Source organism: Bos javanicus, chromosome 5, assembly GCF_032452875.1.
Source record: "Bos javanicus breed banteng chromosome 5, ARS-OSU_banteng_1.0, whole genome shotgun sequence".
Lineage (NCBI taxonomy): Eukaryota > Metazoa > Chordata > Mammalia > Artiodactyla > Bovidae > Bos > Bos javanicus.
The window spans coordinates 51,485,118-51,502,150 of NC_083872.1; the positions used below are offsets into that span (position 1 = coordinate 51,485,118).

The 17,033-nt window shown below is 33.8% G+C and overlaps 1 protein-coding gene across 5 annotated transcripts in view; it reads right to left on the reverse strand.

Annotated features, from left to right (window-relative positions):
• The window catches only part of MON2 (MON2 homolog, regulator of endosome-to-Golgi trafficking), a 111,925-nt gene that overhangs the window by 49,191 nt on the left and 45,701 nt on the right, over positions 1-17,033 (reverse strand). For all 5 annotated transcript variants that reach the window (XM_061416611.1, XM_061416612.1, XM_061416614.1 and 2 more), the window contains 11 exons: positions 13,290-13,414; positions 12,780-12,916; positions 11,866-12,019; positions 6,785-7,020; positions 4,902-4,983; positions 4,172-4,356; positions 3,282-3,394; positions 2,824-2,928; positions 2,395-2,475; positions 2,243-2,316; positions 2,063-2,153 (listed from right to left, as the gene is read on the reverse strand). In XM_061416611.1, the coding sequence (XP_061272595.1) occupies positions 2,063-2,153; positions 2,243-2,316; positions 2,395-2,475; positions 2,824-2,928; positions 3,282-3,394; positions 4,172-4,356; positions 4,902-4,983; positions 6,785-7,020; positions 11,866-12,019; positions 12,780-12,916; positions 13,290-13,414 (1,383 nt within the window). The remainder of the gene's footprint in view (positions 1-2,062; positions 2,154-2,242; positions 2,317-2,394; positions 2,476-2,823; positions 2,929-3,281; positions 3,395-4,171; positions 4,357-4,901; positions 4,984-6,784; positions 7,021-11,865; positions 12,020-12,779; positions 12,917-13,289; positions 13,415-17,033) is intronic.

Below are 17,033 nucleotides of genomic sequence, written 5' to 3' on the forward strand. Positions count from 1 at the left end.
AGCATAATATTCTCCAGGTCCATCCATGTTGCTGCAAATAGCAAAAATTCACTCTCTTTTGTGCTAACTTTTTTAAACTATAAAATGGAGATAATAATATACTGAAATGACCTCTCGTGTTAGAAAGTGCCCGGCACATAGTAAGTCTCTATACACGTTGCCCTGTATTATTTCCTCCTTTCCCTCCTCTTTATTCTAATGAGGATACACAGGAATCACACAGCATTTAAAAGTATATGTCCAGACCTCATATCCAAAGATTCTTGTATCCATGAAGCTTGGTATGTGGTCCTAACTACTGCATTTTTAAAAAGTGCTATACCTGACTTTGATGCACACAAAGTTAAAGCCACAAGTGAAGTGGTTATAAGAATGGAGCTCTGGAATAAGACATATGTGGATTCAAATTCAAGCTCCACCAATTACTAAACAGGTGACCCCAGCAGGGTATTTAAGCTATTTTTCTATTTTATCTCTAAAAAGCAGTTACTACTGAACCTGACAGAGTTGTTTTAAGTGATTAAACAGAAATACATAAGTTAGTATCTGACATACAACAAAGATAACAGCTGTTTTCTTATTTCTGTTGTTGATATACTCAGTTTGGCAGTATGCCTGCACAAGTGTAATCAACACTGCCCCTTCTAAGGAAGAACTTGAAAGCTTTACCATCAGCTACCTCAACACATTAGCACAAATTCCTGAAATGAGGACCAAAAATGAGACGACTGGTGACTGTAAAACCACATCTTAAAGGACAGTGATATATATATTTTACTCCCTAAGCTATTTAACTCACTCAGAATAGCTGACAGTGATAAACTATTCTGACTCTCTCATCACCTTATCTGGCACATTATCCATGAGCCAAGTGGTTTACATGCTCTTTGAAAATAGAAATTTCCTTTATATTTTCTAGCAGAGTGTCATGTACATAGCAAACATACTGTACTTTGTTGAGTGAATACATAAATTCTCAAGTCATTACCATATAAACTTGCTCAGATTCAGTTAAGGTATCTATTAAAAATATTACATTGTTAAGAATTAATCTTAAGGATGTAGGATTACTGAAAGTAGTATTAAGAATTTGATTACCTCACAGTATATTATCCTTGCCTTGATTTGGAGCAAACTATAACAGATATTTTCAAACACCTGCATGTTTATATAATTCTCTAAGTATGTACCATAATATATAAAACTCTGCTCTTTAAGATCTTTTTGGCTAATCTTTAAATGACTCACATGAGCCAAGATGACAAGCTACAATACACAGGATTATAATTAAGGATTAGGCAAATAATGTAATTTTAGTTCCTACAGTTGGATATTAAATAAACCACAAGCTGCATTCTCTGCTTTTCTAATCATTTTCTGGGTAACTTCACTTACTTGTAAATGGTCCAACTAATATATTTATTAATCTTAAAATGTAGAGAGAATTTTAAATAATTTCTAAGGTATCAATAAACCCAAATATTCTCGTGTTTTCCAAGTTTAACAGAAAATGGTAGAGTATAAGAAGAAATGTTCTCAAAAGTACTGCTTGATTCATTTAATCAATAAGCAAAGCAAAAATTTAATTTTCAAGGTAGGGAGAGTCATTACCCTCAGAAAGAAATGACTAGATCCTTAATTTCCACCCCATGAAGGCAAAAGAAACTGAGACATATTTTCCTTGATTTAAAATGTGCATTGCCACAATCATAAATTGTAATCATCAGGATTACTAATTTGTGGAACACATTTATAAATGTGATGTTCAATTTTTCTTTATAGAAATATTTTTTAGAATATTCAGTGCACACAAGTGGACACAATTTAAAATCATGATACATACTGGCACCAGGGAGGCCAACTACTGGCACACACCACAAGCCAAAAAGTATCCTCTTCACTCTCCCTTCAACAAACCACCATAAATGTAAAAACCCAAAAGAGCAGGGCTAGCCTACAAGGTATTGTTCCCACTTGTAAAACACTAAGATCCTAATAAATATACACCTTATTCAACAAAATAATATCTCATATTTAACACAGAAAAGAAAGAATATCACACCTTATTATTTCCATAGGCCATATCCATGGCTTCTAAGGATAAGGAACAAAGTGCATTTATTAAATGGTGCAATGATACGTCATCAAGATACCTAAAATAAAAATGAAGAAATAAGATATTCTCATCTAACATATACAGCTAACAATAATGTTTGTATCAATTTTAAAAACTGACTCTTACTGTGAACTTTCAAACAGTCTTGAAAGTATATTGGAAATCACTGGTAAATCTGTCATCACTGCTGTTGTCAGAACCTAAGAGAAGAAGAAAAGTGAATGTAACATATAAACATTCTGCAAAATACTAACTGAGTAAGAATGACTAGAGCTTACTGTACTGGGCCCTTCAACAGCTCTCCCAGGTTTCAAGGCACCACCACTACTAGGCTTTAATCCCAGAATCCATACAAGATGCTGTAAAATTTAAAAAAAAAATCAGAACACAGAAATTTATAAACTTAAAAAAATTCTAATAACTAAAACTAAAATCAGACTAGGTATCTAATACCTAAACTGAAATTAGTAATTAACATTCATACAAAATACTCATTACTTCAAGCATAGGCAGTAGAACAGGCCATTATGAGAGACATCCCATCACTTCATATAATGTGAGCCAAGTCTTTTTTCTTTTTCCAACTTGCCCTTTTTCATACTTACTGCCTATTCAGGCCTGCCCAAAGCACTGATAGACACTGGTGACTTTAACTGATAGCACTTAGATATACAACACTGGCCTCTGACCCAGAGGCTACAACATACCTGTAGAGTTGCCAAGACAAGTTGCCATGATGTCCCAAGAACAGCCCCATGGCAGTGTGCCAAGTTAAGTAAAGTCCTCATACACTGGATATTTTTGGAAGTCAGCTGTATTAAAAAAGGATATTTTTGTAAGAACTGCTATGCATTCTCAAAAATTTAAACTTATAAAAAGTACTATCATATACAAATATTTTCTCATAAAAAACAAAAATTTTAATAAAAGAGGCTTGGATGATTTTGTACAGAACAAATTTATTTGATTAAAAGCTGTGCTATCACAGTTGGTTATAACAATGTCACTCTGTATTTATCTAGTTTCTTCTAAAAGTATCATTCAGATAAAAGAAAGAAAGAAAGTATAATGAAAAATTTTGAGAAACACACAAAAAAGGTACAAAAGGTGTCCTTGATAGTTAATTGGTATTAATTGGTTACCAAACAAAGAAAAAGTACTTTACCATTACTGTCCCTTGAGGCTGGACTGCTAGTGGTTGACCCACTGCTACAACTTGCTGGTGTGATTCACTTGACGGACTGATCATCATAACACTCTGGCCCTGGATGGAATATGCTAGAACACAAAGGAAAACCTAAATAATTAAAATATACTTTTCATCCTCTACTCAAAGCCATGTTACATTTTAGAACATTAATTTGATCAAACTAAGTTCAACTATGACATTTATTTAGTTTCCTATTATCCATATGCAAACATTTTAAAAACTCAAGAGGTGAAAAAACAAGTTAAGCAAATATTAAGTAATTTTCTAAAGCAGTTTAACAAATTATAAAACGTTGATAACTGCCTCATAAGCAAAACAGAATTCAGGACACTTAGTATTTTAAACATACATTCCCAGTAAACTTTTCTACTTAGAGACCAATACTCACATTTTTAGTTTGAAAACTGAACAGCCCATTGAAATTTACCTATATTACATGTAACAAACTTGAATATTTTTAAGTATTCAACAAGAAAAAAATATTTTCTGAATGTCAATCTAAGTGGTGGCAAACATTACCATTCTACTAGTTCTATTTAAAAAACAAAACAAAAAGACCCAACCATTCCCATTTCAGTAGTATGCTAGAGTTTACAAAGGACTTTCAGATATTATCTTCTTTTATCCTCACAATTATTATTTAAAATAAGTATTATTCTCCCTACTCCTACCTCCATTGTTTCAGTAAGACGGAAGAAACTGAGGCTCAGGGACATTAACTTCTCGCAGAAGTCAGAGTCAGGGAGTAGAAAAATAGAGGCTTGAACTCAGAATTTCTATAATCTACTCTCTACACTATGTCACAGCACCTGATGAACAGAACTCTAAAGAAGCTGAAGTCTTACATTTGTTCGAAAGTGTGGCTGCAGTGGTGGTATTCAACACAGTAAGAGCATAATGGGGAGGCAGGGAACCTTTGCATATTGCAGTTATAAAAGCATCTCTTGAAGTTACAAGACCCAGTCTTCCACAAAGAGCAGCCATGGTCAGTTCAGCTTTTAAAATATTCTCAGTAGCAGCTTCATCTGTGCTGAAAAGATAAAGTATTTTATTTAGTATGATTATTTTTAGGTATGCTGCCAAATGAAATTAGGTAGTCAGGAAAGTTTTAAGAAAATCTATTTTAAAAACTCAAAATCAATCTACTTTAAGGAATTTTAACTAATAAACATCTGAAAATATGAACTGGATAAAAGCAATTTATGACACACACTCTGATTCAAAGAAAATAGTGAAGAACTCAAAGATATAACTTAAAAATATCAAACATTTTAAAATCAGCAAATTCCATGATTCTGAAGAAAAACATAAAAGAAATTGATTAATATAATTATCTTAAATTTTAAGTAGTAAAGCTTAAAATGAAAAAGGCATTCTGTAATTTTTGGATTGTATTTTCCATTATAACATGATGGAAGAGGGGAATGGCAGAAAAATAATAATATTCTAAAAACATAAAAAACTAGTATTAGGAAACAATTCTCAGGATAAATTTAAATACACACTTTAAAATGGTTTGTTGCTTTTTTTTTTTTACCTGTCACATGCAATATAAAACTTATAAAGACTTAATACCTGGCATCAAGAAGGAGTGACAGTGCAGCAAGCAGACCACACCAGCAGGCATTCACCATTTCTTCCCAAACAGCTCTACTAACTTAAAGGAAACACATACAATATTTAATGATAATTACAAATGTCACAGCACTTGACAACATGTCAAATTCTAAAATCCCCCTCATCACTTGATAATATAGCAAATATTCAAAAAACACCTCTGCTGTTAAATACTAAAGCTATAACCTTGAATATATATCTGAATAAATGAAAATTTTAAAACCACACTAGTTTCAGAATCCAAGAAATCTTTTTTTTTTTTTTTTTTTTTGCCACATCACGTGGTTTGTGGGATCTTAGTTCCTAACCACTGGGCCACCAGAGAATTCCCAAGAAGTCTTAAAACTAAGTTGTCTTAAAATATCAATAATAAGATCTTTCTGTATACTTACTGATACCTTTAAAATATACATATAAAATCAGTTCCTATTCCCTTCCATTTCATTGGGCCAAACTTTCAGCTTATGCAACCAGCTGGCAGTACGAAACTGTAATAAGCAAGCCCAGCCAAGAGACTGGTTATACACACTGTAAACCATACAAATGAGCAAATACATTGAGTAAAATAGGATCAAGTTTCTCACTGCTGGAGAAGTAAACACCAAAAATGGCAAGTTAAAAGTACATCATGTAGTATTAAACTAGAATTAGAAAATTGGGTGTGTCCTCATGGTATTTAAAATAGATATATATTTTTTAAATGTACAGAAATATGTGCTCATATATGCGTGTATTTCCTATTCAAGCAGCGGGAAGCATATCTAGTGTCCATATGTTAGTTTATAAATACTGCTCTCCACTAAAATGAACTAGGGCTCCGTGGAAAAATAACTTATCCCTGGATTATACAACAAAAATCCAAGATGAGCTTAGAGCAGTTTGCTGTATCAGACAGTAAAGCAGTGGTCAGAAAACAACAAAAGAACTAGTGATGATAAAAGGACATAGGAGCCAGCATGAAAGGGATCCCATATGGCCATGTCGCAGATAATTGAGTGTCAAATCAAATAATGACAATCACAGATTGTATTGATAACACTTTGAAAAAAATAGGAATACAAGGGTCTGTACTAATATAAATAAACACATGAAAGAAAATAAATCAGGAAGGGAAAGCTCTCCTAGATGTCTCAAAGTATTTCTACACAAAAATTAACTAACTTTACACTGAAGAAAGGATGCAGACATCACATTAACCAAATGATAAAAGTTAACAACACTGGTGTATAGCACAGCAACATTTCTGTGGCAGCTCTGCCAAAAATCAATCTATTATACCTAATTACAACGAAACAAAAATAAACCCAAGTTGACTGGCCTGTCTCTTCAAAAATGTCAAGGTCATATAACATGGAAAAATTAAGGAACTGTTCCAGACTTAAAAAGGGTATAGAGTCATGGAACTGAACTCAACATGTAATCCTAGACCATAACAGACATTAACGGGCAAAAGACAAAATCTGAAGGACATCTGGGATTCGATGACATATTGAACTGATGAACATGTCAGAGTCGGACACGACTGAGCAACTGAACTGAACTGATGCTAAATTTCTGATGGTGACTATACTGTGGTTATGTAGGAAACTGTTCTTATTTTTAGAAAATACACTTTAAAGTATTAAGGGGTAATGGGGAATTATGTCTGAAACTTTTTCTCAAATACTTCAGAAAAAAATATGCTGATATATATATATATAGAAAAATAATGCAAATATGGTAGTGTTAACAGTTGGGATAGCATAGTGAAGAGTATATGGAAACTATTATTTTTCCAATTTCTCTAACTTTAAAATTATTCCAAGATAAAAATTTAAAATATAGAATCATAATAAATATACCTATTTCCTTATCCATCTGGTCTGATGTCGACTGTAATTCTTGCTGTTCTGATGACTGTGTAGGCGAAGAAACTGCTTCTGTGGTAGTAGTCTGACATTCTGTTTCAACTTCTCCTAACTCTCCTTCAATCATATTAGTGATTCCACGTACAAGGTCTAGCAAACAGTGGAATGCCACAGACATAGCATAACCCTCTGGTATAGTTGGGGGCTCAACTTTGTCCAACATCTCTAGGCTGAAATTATGAAAAAATCAGGTATTTAATGAGAAGCCACAATAATGAAAATACATAAAAATCTATTTCCATAATTTGTACATTACAGAAACTAAGATTAATAGCAAAAGTAAATGGCCACCACTAGATCTGCTTACTTTGAAGAATGGTTCCATAATGGTATTCTAAGAAACTGATTAGAAAAGTTAAGGCCTGACCAGTGCCATAACTGATAATAATAATAGTTTATTTTTTGCCTCTCCAAGTTGTGCCAAGATTTTCATTAATTGTTGACATCAGAAAAATAAACACATATACAGAACAGAAAAAGACAAACAGATTACAAACCGTCTCAAATTCTGACTTAAGTGCTTTTAAAATAAGGTGTATATAAAAGGGTAAACAAGGACCTACTGTAGGTCTTATAGCACAGGGAGCTATATTCAATATCTTGTAATAATCTAAAATGGAAAAGAATCTGAAAAGGAATATATATACTCCTTTTGTATATTCCTTGTGTAGGTATATATACATATATATGTTTATGTGCATCACTGAATCATTTTGCTGTATACCTGAAAATAACACAATATTGTAACTTAACTATAATTTTTAAAAGGAAGTAAATAAGGTGCTATAAAATCAAATCAATACTATAAAGAAGAAAAAATTTTTTCATACTAGGGAAAAGCATTACTGTGAAACAGCCAGCACATTTGTCTTCCTATCATTTTAGATACAACCTGTCAACAAGGGAAGATAATATTTAGAGCATCAGTATGTCACATTCAAATTTTAGAGCAAGTTATACTCCATAATTTGGAGAAGGAAATGGCAACCCACTCCAGTATTCTTGCCTGGAAAATCCCATGGACAGAAAAGCCTGGTGGGCTACAGTCCATGGGGTCGCAAAGAGTCAGACACAACTCTGCGTCTAGCGACTAACACACACACACACACACACACACACACACACACACACACACACTTCAAAATCAGGACATAGCTTTCAGAAGGAAAGATGAAAATCTTCTGTTTTAAATCATAAACAACAGGGAATTGTTGCTTTAAATTCCTTAAAATTGAAGAAAGAATAATTCAATGAGGAAAGAACTACTGGATATTCACATTAAAAAACAGTGGTGTTGGAGCTCTACCTCATACCTCACTGACTCATACCTCATTGACTCAAAATGAACCAGTGACCTAAATGTAAGAGCTAAAGCTAAAAACTCTTAGAAGAAAACACAGGCAAAAATCTTCATGACTTCGAATTATGAAATGGTTTGTTAGGTATGATACTGAAATAAGCAACAAAAGAAAAAAAACAGATAAACTGAATTCATCAAAATTGAAAATTAATATGTTTCAAAGGACACTATCAAGAAAATGAAAAGACAATCTATAGAATATAAGAAAATTTTTTCAAATCATATATCCGATAAGGCACTAGATCTTGACTATGTTAAGAATTTCTACAACTCAATAAAAAATAACAACTCAATTAAAAAGGAGCAAAGGATTTGATAAGACATTTCTCCCATGATGATATATAAATGGCCAATGAGCAAATCAAAGAGATGCTCAATGTCATCGGTCATTAGAAAATGTAAATTTGAAATACAGTAAGATAACACTTACCCACTAGGACAGCAATAATCAAAACACAATAACAAGTATTGCTGAGGATGTGGAGAGATTTAAACCCTCATACATTGTTGGTGAAAATGCAAAATGGTATGGTCATGTGGGAAAACAGTTTGGCAGATCATCAAAAAGTTAAACGTGGAGTCATTATATGGGACCCAGCAATTCTACTCCAGGTATATATATATTCAAGAGAAATGAAAACATATGTCTATGCAAAAACTTGCAGGCAAATACTCATAGCAGCATTATCCATAGGCAAAAATGGAAACAACCCAAATGCCCATCAACCGACAATCAACAAACATATGGCATAATCATATGGTGGACTATTATTCAGCCACAAACAGCAAGTACTGATACAACCTGTAACATGGATGGACCTTACTCAACATTATGCTGAGTTAAAGAAGCCTGACACGAAAGAGTATTATATTATTTCATCCATATGAAGTATCCAGAATAAATAAACCAATAGAGACAGAAAGTAGATTAGTAGTTACTAAAGGGTAGGAAAAGAGATTGGTGACTGACTGCTTAGAGATATGGGTTTTTCTTCTGGAGTGATGAAAAAGTTCTGAAATTAGATGGTGCTTATGGTTGCCTAACTTTTGAATATATTAAAATCATGAATTGTAAACTACAAAAGGCCAAATTTTATCTTATGTTACTTACATCTAAAACACAACCGAAATTATTAAAAATCATTATAAGAAAAGCAATTTCCAATCTCAAGTTCTAAAGGTTTCCTAATCATAATCAATATTAGATAAGGTAGGAAGTTTACAAAGATGAAAAACTCAGAATAAACAATAAAAACACCTATATATACCTATCATTTACTGAGAAATTCAGTCTGGGACACTAAGTTTTGCTTTTTTTAATGTATCTTATTTAACTCCTCACAAAAAGCCTGAGAGATACAGACAATGAAACTGCAGACAATGACACAGTTATCAGCAGTTTTTAACTCAACTCTTACTATGCTGCTGCTGCTGCTGCTGCTAAGTCGCTTCAGTCGTGTCCGACTCTGTGCGACCCCATAGATGGCAGCCCACCAGGCTCCGCCGTCCCTGGGATTCTCCAGGCAAGAATACTGGAGTGGGTTGCCATTTCCTTCTCCAATGCATGAAAGTGAAAAGTGAAAGTGAAGTTGCTCAGTCGTGTCCAACTCCTAGCGACCCCATGGACTGCAGCCTACCAGGATCCTCCGTCCATGGGATTTTCAGGAGTACTGGGGTGGGGTGCCATTGCCTTCTCTGTATTTAGTAGCAGAACTAGTTAAAATTCAAGACTCTTAATTGATGAGGATCAACAAACAATTTGTTTTAGAATTTTATTAATAAAAAAGAAATTCTACAATTTGGCCAAGTATTTACTCTCCTTTGTTTTTATTTTTCTTCCTGTATCATTATCTTTATGCTTTCCTTTTAACTGTGTCTTTGCTTAAACTTATTTCCCCAAATATATCCTTTCTGTTCCTACCTTCAATGTGTTTACTTTCTATGCCTTTATAACTTGCTTTTTTTTTTCCAAACAGTTAATCACTACCCAAAGTGATACTGTATGTTTATTTGTGTCTTTACTGACTACCTCATTTGCCAAAACATCAGGTCCACAAGAGCAGCAATTTTGTTCTATGTTGGGATTGTTTCAGTTTAAAAAAACGACCCAGAGAAATGAGTAAGGTAAATTATTAATATCTCCTTCACTGCTAGAAATCTGATTCTTTTACAACTTGATATTCTAGTACACTGGAGTATACACCAGGGGCTTCCCTGGTGGCTCAGTTGGTAAAGAATCCGCCTGCAATGTGGAAGAGCTGGGTTTGATCTCTGAGTTGGGAAGCTCCCCTGGAGAAGGGAATGGCTACTCACTCCACTATTCTGGCCTGGAGAATTCCATGGACTGTACAGTCCATGGGGTTGCAGAGTTAAGACACTACTGAGCAACTTTTACTTTTTTACTTTCTTTACTTTTTTACTTTCTTTTTCTTTTTACTTTTACTTTTTTGCTTTCACTTTTACTCCAGTATACTCAAATTATTAGTCTTTACAGCAAGGCAAAGCGTACATGAGACATTAGTAATTTTAATGTCTTTTAAATGACTAAGAGTAACAATATTTCAGTCTTCCATGATTCTTTACTTTTACAATTTCAGGCAAAATAAAAAGCTGTAGAGTAAAGTATCATTGTGATAAATTCACGATTTAAACTATTCAGAGATTCTGCTTCATACTTTGAGTCTTGATTTATTGTCACTGGAATAATGTTTTAATTACACATATCAACTGCAGCTGTTTAATCGCTAAGTCGTGTCTTACTCTTTTCGACCCCATGAACTGTACAACTTCCTCTGTCCGTGGGATTTTCCAGGCAAGAATACTGGAGTAGGTTGCCATTTACTCCTCTAGGCAATCTTCCCAACCCAGGGATCTGACCCACATCTCCTGCCTAGCAGGTGAATTCTTTACCTGAGCCACCTGGGAAGCCCTTATGTGTATCAGTTACTCAAAATATATTAATTAACTGCCTCACAGTTAACTGTGGCAATGTTAAACATATATAGTATTGCTTGCTTTATCTATGTAAGCACTAAGTTTGCTATCTCAGTTCATTAAGGTTTAAGAAAAAATCAACAATACACAGCTGAATATTTTAAAAACTGTTGTTAAACTAAAAAGGGCTAATGACAAAAATTTTGAAATAACACATGTGGAATCCACTAAACACTTTAATTAATTCACTAAAAGTTCTGTGTTAAACCCAAAAAGTGTAGTCAGTTAAACACTTAACTGTTTTCACATATAAAGTCCTGAAAGGTAGATATATCACTACTCCCATTTTATAGTTGAGGACACTGATATTTTTAAATAGGTAAACTAATTTGCTGAGAGTCACTCAGTATCAGAAGACCTAAGTCCACAAGGCCTGAAATCAAACCACATAGTTAAACTGAAAAGTCATATGGAACAAGTGAGTAGGTCTTAAGTAAAGAAACCACATTGTTTTATAATGCTGTTAACTGTCCTCAAGTAGAACAAAAGAAAACAAACAAAATCCAGTCATAGATAAAATTCTCAAAAGATAACAGAAGAAAATTACTTCTTAAATTTGTTAGAAATAGTATGTCTAAAATTTTAAGTATAATGCAGAGAAAAATACTTTAGTATAAAATATAAACTCCATTCCTTACAAAATAATGCTACTACTACTTACTATGTTGCTTTAGCACTGCCTTGTACTGTTACGGTCAGAATAGGTATCCAAGTTCCTCTATATTCAAATGCTGGTAGCAAAGTAACACCTCCACCAATCCCCAACATTCCTGAGTTAGCTGGTGCTGAGACAGGGCCACCTGAATTATTGTTACCTGTCAGACAAGGGAAAGCAATCAAAGATACCAATTTACTTAAGTACAAATCTGTAATATTCAAACACCTGTTCAGTTTTTTTAATATTATGCTGTAAGAATGGACACTGCGCAAATAAATGAAATTTATCAATCCTATTTTGGTTACTAGAGCATCTCCTGGTCTACTTCCTTCTTTATATCAAAAGTACTAATAAGTAAAAATACTGACAAACATTGTAACGTATTTTTTGTTAAATCATCTTTTAGTAGAGGTAGGAATAAAGAATAAAAAAGGCCACTAATCAGAAAGTTAAAAATGAAAGTGAAAGAAGTTAAAGGGAACAAGAAGTTATACACTGATTTCCAAACTTAAATTATGTTCACCTGTTACATTAAAAGAAAGACTGATAGATACTACCCTAGTAGTAACCACACTCTTTAAAGAGAGGCACCAAATGAAGATTCTTCTAAAATGAAAATTAGTACCTAAACTTGTGTTCATATGTGATGAGAGGAACTGAAAGTATATGAGAAGAAAATATATTCTAGAAAGAAATAAACACAGCTACCTCGGTGTGATCAAATTACTCTTTAAGTGTAAGTCTTTATACTTATATATAAAAAATAAAGAAATATAAAATACTATAAAGTAAACATATATAATACTTAGGTAACCCAAATTTCTCTAGTCAGAGGATTTCGATCAGTATCCGCTCAGAATAGTGAATACTGTAAATTATGGCAGGATATAAAAACCAAAATGTGACTTAGCCTTTACCAGCTTGATTTGTTGCAGCAGGATTTCCGGTAGGAGGGACAAGAAACAAGGACTGGATAAAAGATCCCAGTGCATTCACAATATCACGAAAAACCTTGGTAGAATGCTGTTTCATATCATAGGACTGACAAAATGACCTGTAAAATAATTTTAAATGTTTCTAGAGAAAATATATATTAAATTCTTTTACATTTTTTAACAGAAAATAATGGTGATCAATCAGTCTCAACGCTATACTTAAAACTTCTTCATTATACTTGAGTGACTTTACTAACTCTGGACAAAGGTTCAGAATAAGGTCAGTGTCCTAAAAATATTATCTTGGTCGTATTAACTCAGTAAATTCAACTGACAGAAATCACTAATCACACTTTTTGTCCATACCTACACCCCTCTATATACATACTATATACAATTTTCTTTGTTTAGAAATCATTATTTGGAAATAAACTTTCCCTAGTAGCACAAATATTAACCTATCCATTTAACAAAATATTGCTGAGGTTTTACCTCAACAACTGAGGCTGCACACAAAGTCTATGTATTGATTCCACTGCAACAGCTCGTAGCCACTGTGGTTTATCTGCATCCAGAAATTTCACCAGAAGTGACAGAAATATTTCACATTCAGTTACCTAAAAAAATATAAGATTTTTAATAATATTTCTTTAAATCTAAGAATAAGTTACATTCTTGTTCTTAACTTAGTCCTATGGACAAACCAAATACAACCTTTTAATTTTAAATAAATTATGATCCTTAATGGGCAGTGGAGAAAAATAAGTAGTTATATATGGAAAAGATAACAGTCAAAATAAGCAGTGTCTCTCTAAATAGATCCTCAAAAACTCACCCTACTGATCTTCTAACTTCGTTAATCTTTTATCCCTATTCTTTAGAAAGCACACTGCACCATCAGCCTGTCCTCATTCCTGGAACACAGCATGCATCAGGTATGCTCAAGCACCCTTCAGTATACCAAAACATTCTTCATATGATCTTATGCTGCTTAGGAAACAAAGAGGCAATAAGCCAAAGAATGTTTAGCATATATTTTCCAGTAGGAAAACAAGAAGGAACTTGTGGCAGTTGACAGGTGTAAGTTTATATAATAAAGTACTCAGAACAAGGCTAGGTACATGGTGTTGCTTTATTAACTACCAGTTTACACCTTTGGTATTAAACCAACTCCTCTGCAAGCTGTTTGTAAATTAGTAATGCCATTTAAAGCATATTTCTGACATTATTCATTAAATGTCTGATAACTGAATGAACAAACAAAAAGTAACCAGTTTATTCAAAGGTTAATGAATTGTTTCTGTTATATATTTGTTGAGGACACACTGGACCTCATGGAGGTAAGAATTAACTTGACACTGTGGTTGCTAGGCCAAACTGAATCGTACTCCTACACCAAGGACAGCAGGTTACTGAACGTTTCAGTTGGGGGTGCCCCAAAATGAGTGAGCATAATGTGGCGCAAGGAATTTTGAGACTAGAGTAGCCCTTAGGATTTTAGCCCAAAGTCTCAGCAGCTGGTATTTTCTGACTTTTAGGTAGATGCTTTAAAAATAGAACATTATCATGAGGATAATGTCGGAGGGATAACTAAAAACAGTATAATCCTTAGACTGCTATGACTGGGAAGTCACAGGCAGAGGTTTGTGACTGCCCTAAACTTGATATGGTTGAAAAGCAGTAGGATCTTAAGTCACATGGCTCAGCTTCTTTATCCACCAATTTTGATGATAACAAGCCAGGTAATCTTACAAATAAAGGATAAAAGAACCTGCACCTTGCTGAGAACTCAAATGAGAAAAATGAAAGAGTAGAAATGCCCCTAAACATGGCAAAGTGACATGCAAATATACACAGTGCTTATTATTTTTTTCTAAATAAAACTACTCCCTTTTATTAAAGAACTAAAAAAGAAAGAATCATCCTAGTGGCTCCCTGGGCAAGAGTTGTATCTACTGAACAATTTTAACATGAGTAAGTCCTTCAAAATGTATCTTATGTGTTTTAGAGTAAAAGTGGAATTTAAAAGTGGTGGTAGAATTGAAGGCTCTTAGGTTATACAGCCAGAAAATAAAGTATCTCAGAAACATCAAGTATATAAAAGCAAAACAAATTTTTAAAAAATAGTTGGCTGCATGGGGTTTTTTACTTGCAGCATGCAGGATCTTTAGTTGTGGCACATGGGATCTAGTTCCCTGACCAGGGATCACACCTGGGCCTCCCGCATTGGGAACCCAGAATCTTAAGCCACTACATCACCAGAGAAGTCCCATCAAGGGAATTATTAATGTTACAAAACTTGCCTTGAAGAGTTTTCTTTCATTTCCTCTCCTATGAAAAAAGTGACTACAGTATAAATCAAACACTCTATTTTATACTATAGCCACTAAAATCTTGTGATTTGGGCAAAAGGGAGAGACTTTCTTCTGAGGACTGGAGCTTTGTTCTCACTTCCTCCCTCCCTGCCAAGTGTGAAACTCTGACCAGAAAGGTAGTGGATGGGGACAATGAATTGCTCTCAAGGGTATCAATGGAAGGTGCCTTATGAATCTAAGTTAAAGCTTTCCCCCAAGAGGTTGCACTTGTATGAAACAGGTATCTGTGGCCCACGTCCAATTCTTGTGGCACAAAGGTATTTCGTGAACACCATCGTACTAGCATGAAGGGTGATGAATGTTTCTGAATTCCTATAGTCCTTTGGTACCAGACAATAGTCAAGAAACAACTGATTTTAAGATGAATCAAAGTCATCCTGGTGGAAATTCTCATCGAAATATCACATACATGTCTGTTAGGGACTCAAGTATCTAAAATAACTGTATGCTTAGAAGACAATGAAGAAAGTCTTGGAGAATATTTAAATGCAAGAGTCTATTTACCAGGGGCTGTTTAGTATTAACAACCTTATAGCTAGTGGATTTGTTAGTGATAAGATCCTTTGTGAGAGAAATATATATATATATATACACACACATACACACACACACACACACACACACACACACACACAGGTGGAAAATGAATTTACCCAAGTCAATTTAGCTAATACATTCCTTTTTAAAAGCACTAAGTCAAAGGCAAAAGAGAGAGATGCTAGACACTAATAATTAAGTTTAGTAAATTCCTTAAAGGTACCTTCCTAAAAAAAGACATCTGGGCATGGAGCCTAAGCATATTAAAAGAGCAGAAGAGCACCTAACTCAGATGATAGAATGTGGAAAGAACATGGTGCACTGGCTACATTATATCTGTACCTGAATGACTGGAGCATTCTTATTTCTTCTGATCACTCGACATATTAACAGAAGATGAGTTATCTTTACACTCCTGAGCTACTATACAGAGTAAGATATAAGCTAGTGAATACTGGGGGAGAACACTGATTCTTCAGTGTAGTGGTTCCCAAAGTGTGGTCCATGGACCCCTCAGACCAGGGGTCCCTCAGACCATTTCAGGTCATCTGTAAATCACACTATTTTCATAATAACACTAATATATTACTTGCCATTTTTAATGTATTGACACCTATACTGATGATTCAAAACAAAGATGGGTGCTTTAGCAAGATTCAAGGCAGTAGCACCGAACTATACTAGAGTGATTGTATTCTTCACCATTACATACACTTAATAAAATTAAAAGGGTCTATTTCACTTAAGGACCACAAGTACAATGAACAAAAATAAAGTAACAAAATACTTGTTATTGATAATTATTAAGCCATTGATTATTTAATAATTAAATCAATTATTGATTTTATTAACTCTGATCCACACATGCATGTATTTATAATTTTCTGTGTATTTGTCACAGCAAGTACACATGAAGTACTTTTGCTGTGTATCAAAGTAAAGTGATTGTCTGAAGGAAAAGTACAGCTGCAAACTGACCTAGTCTCTTTTTTTCTCCTATAGAGACCATTTTAACTAAAAGAATATATGGCAAATTATGACTATTTAGACTTATGTATACTGTAGACATTTTCTCAAAATTTAACAAAATAAGCTTGTCACTTTTGGGGAAACAACTGACAGTATTTATTGTAAATGATAAGATTCAAGCTTTCAAACAAAAATTAGAATTTTAGAAGACTTGTATCTGCTCCTATGACCTGGGCAGCTTTTTAATAATGGAAGACTTTTCTGATAAATGGTTGCTGATATTAACATTGATATTAACATGTGTGATTTTGGGTACTGTACAGAGTGTTAACATTTGGAACATCTGGTCAATCAT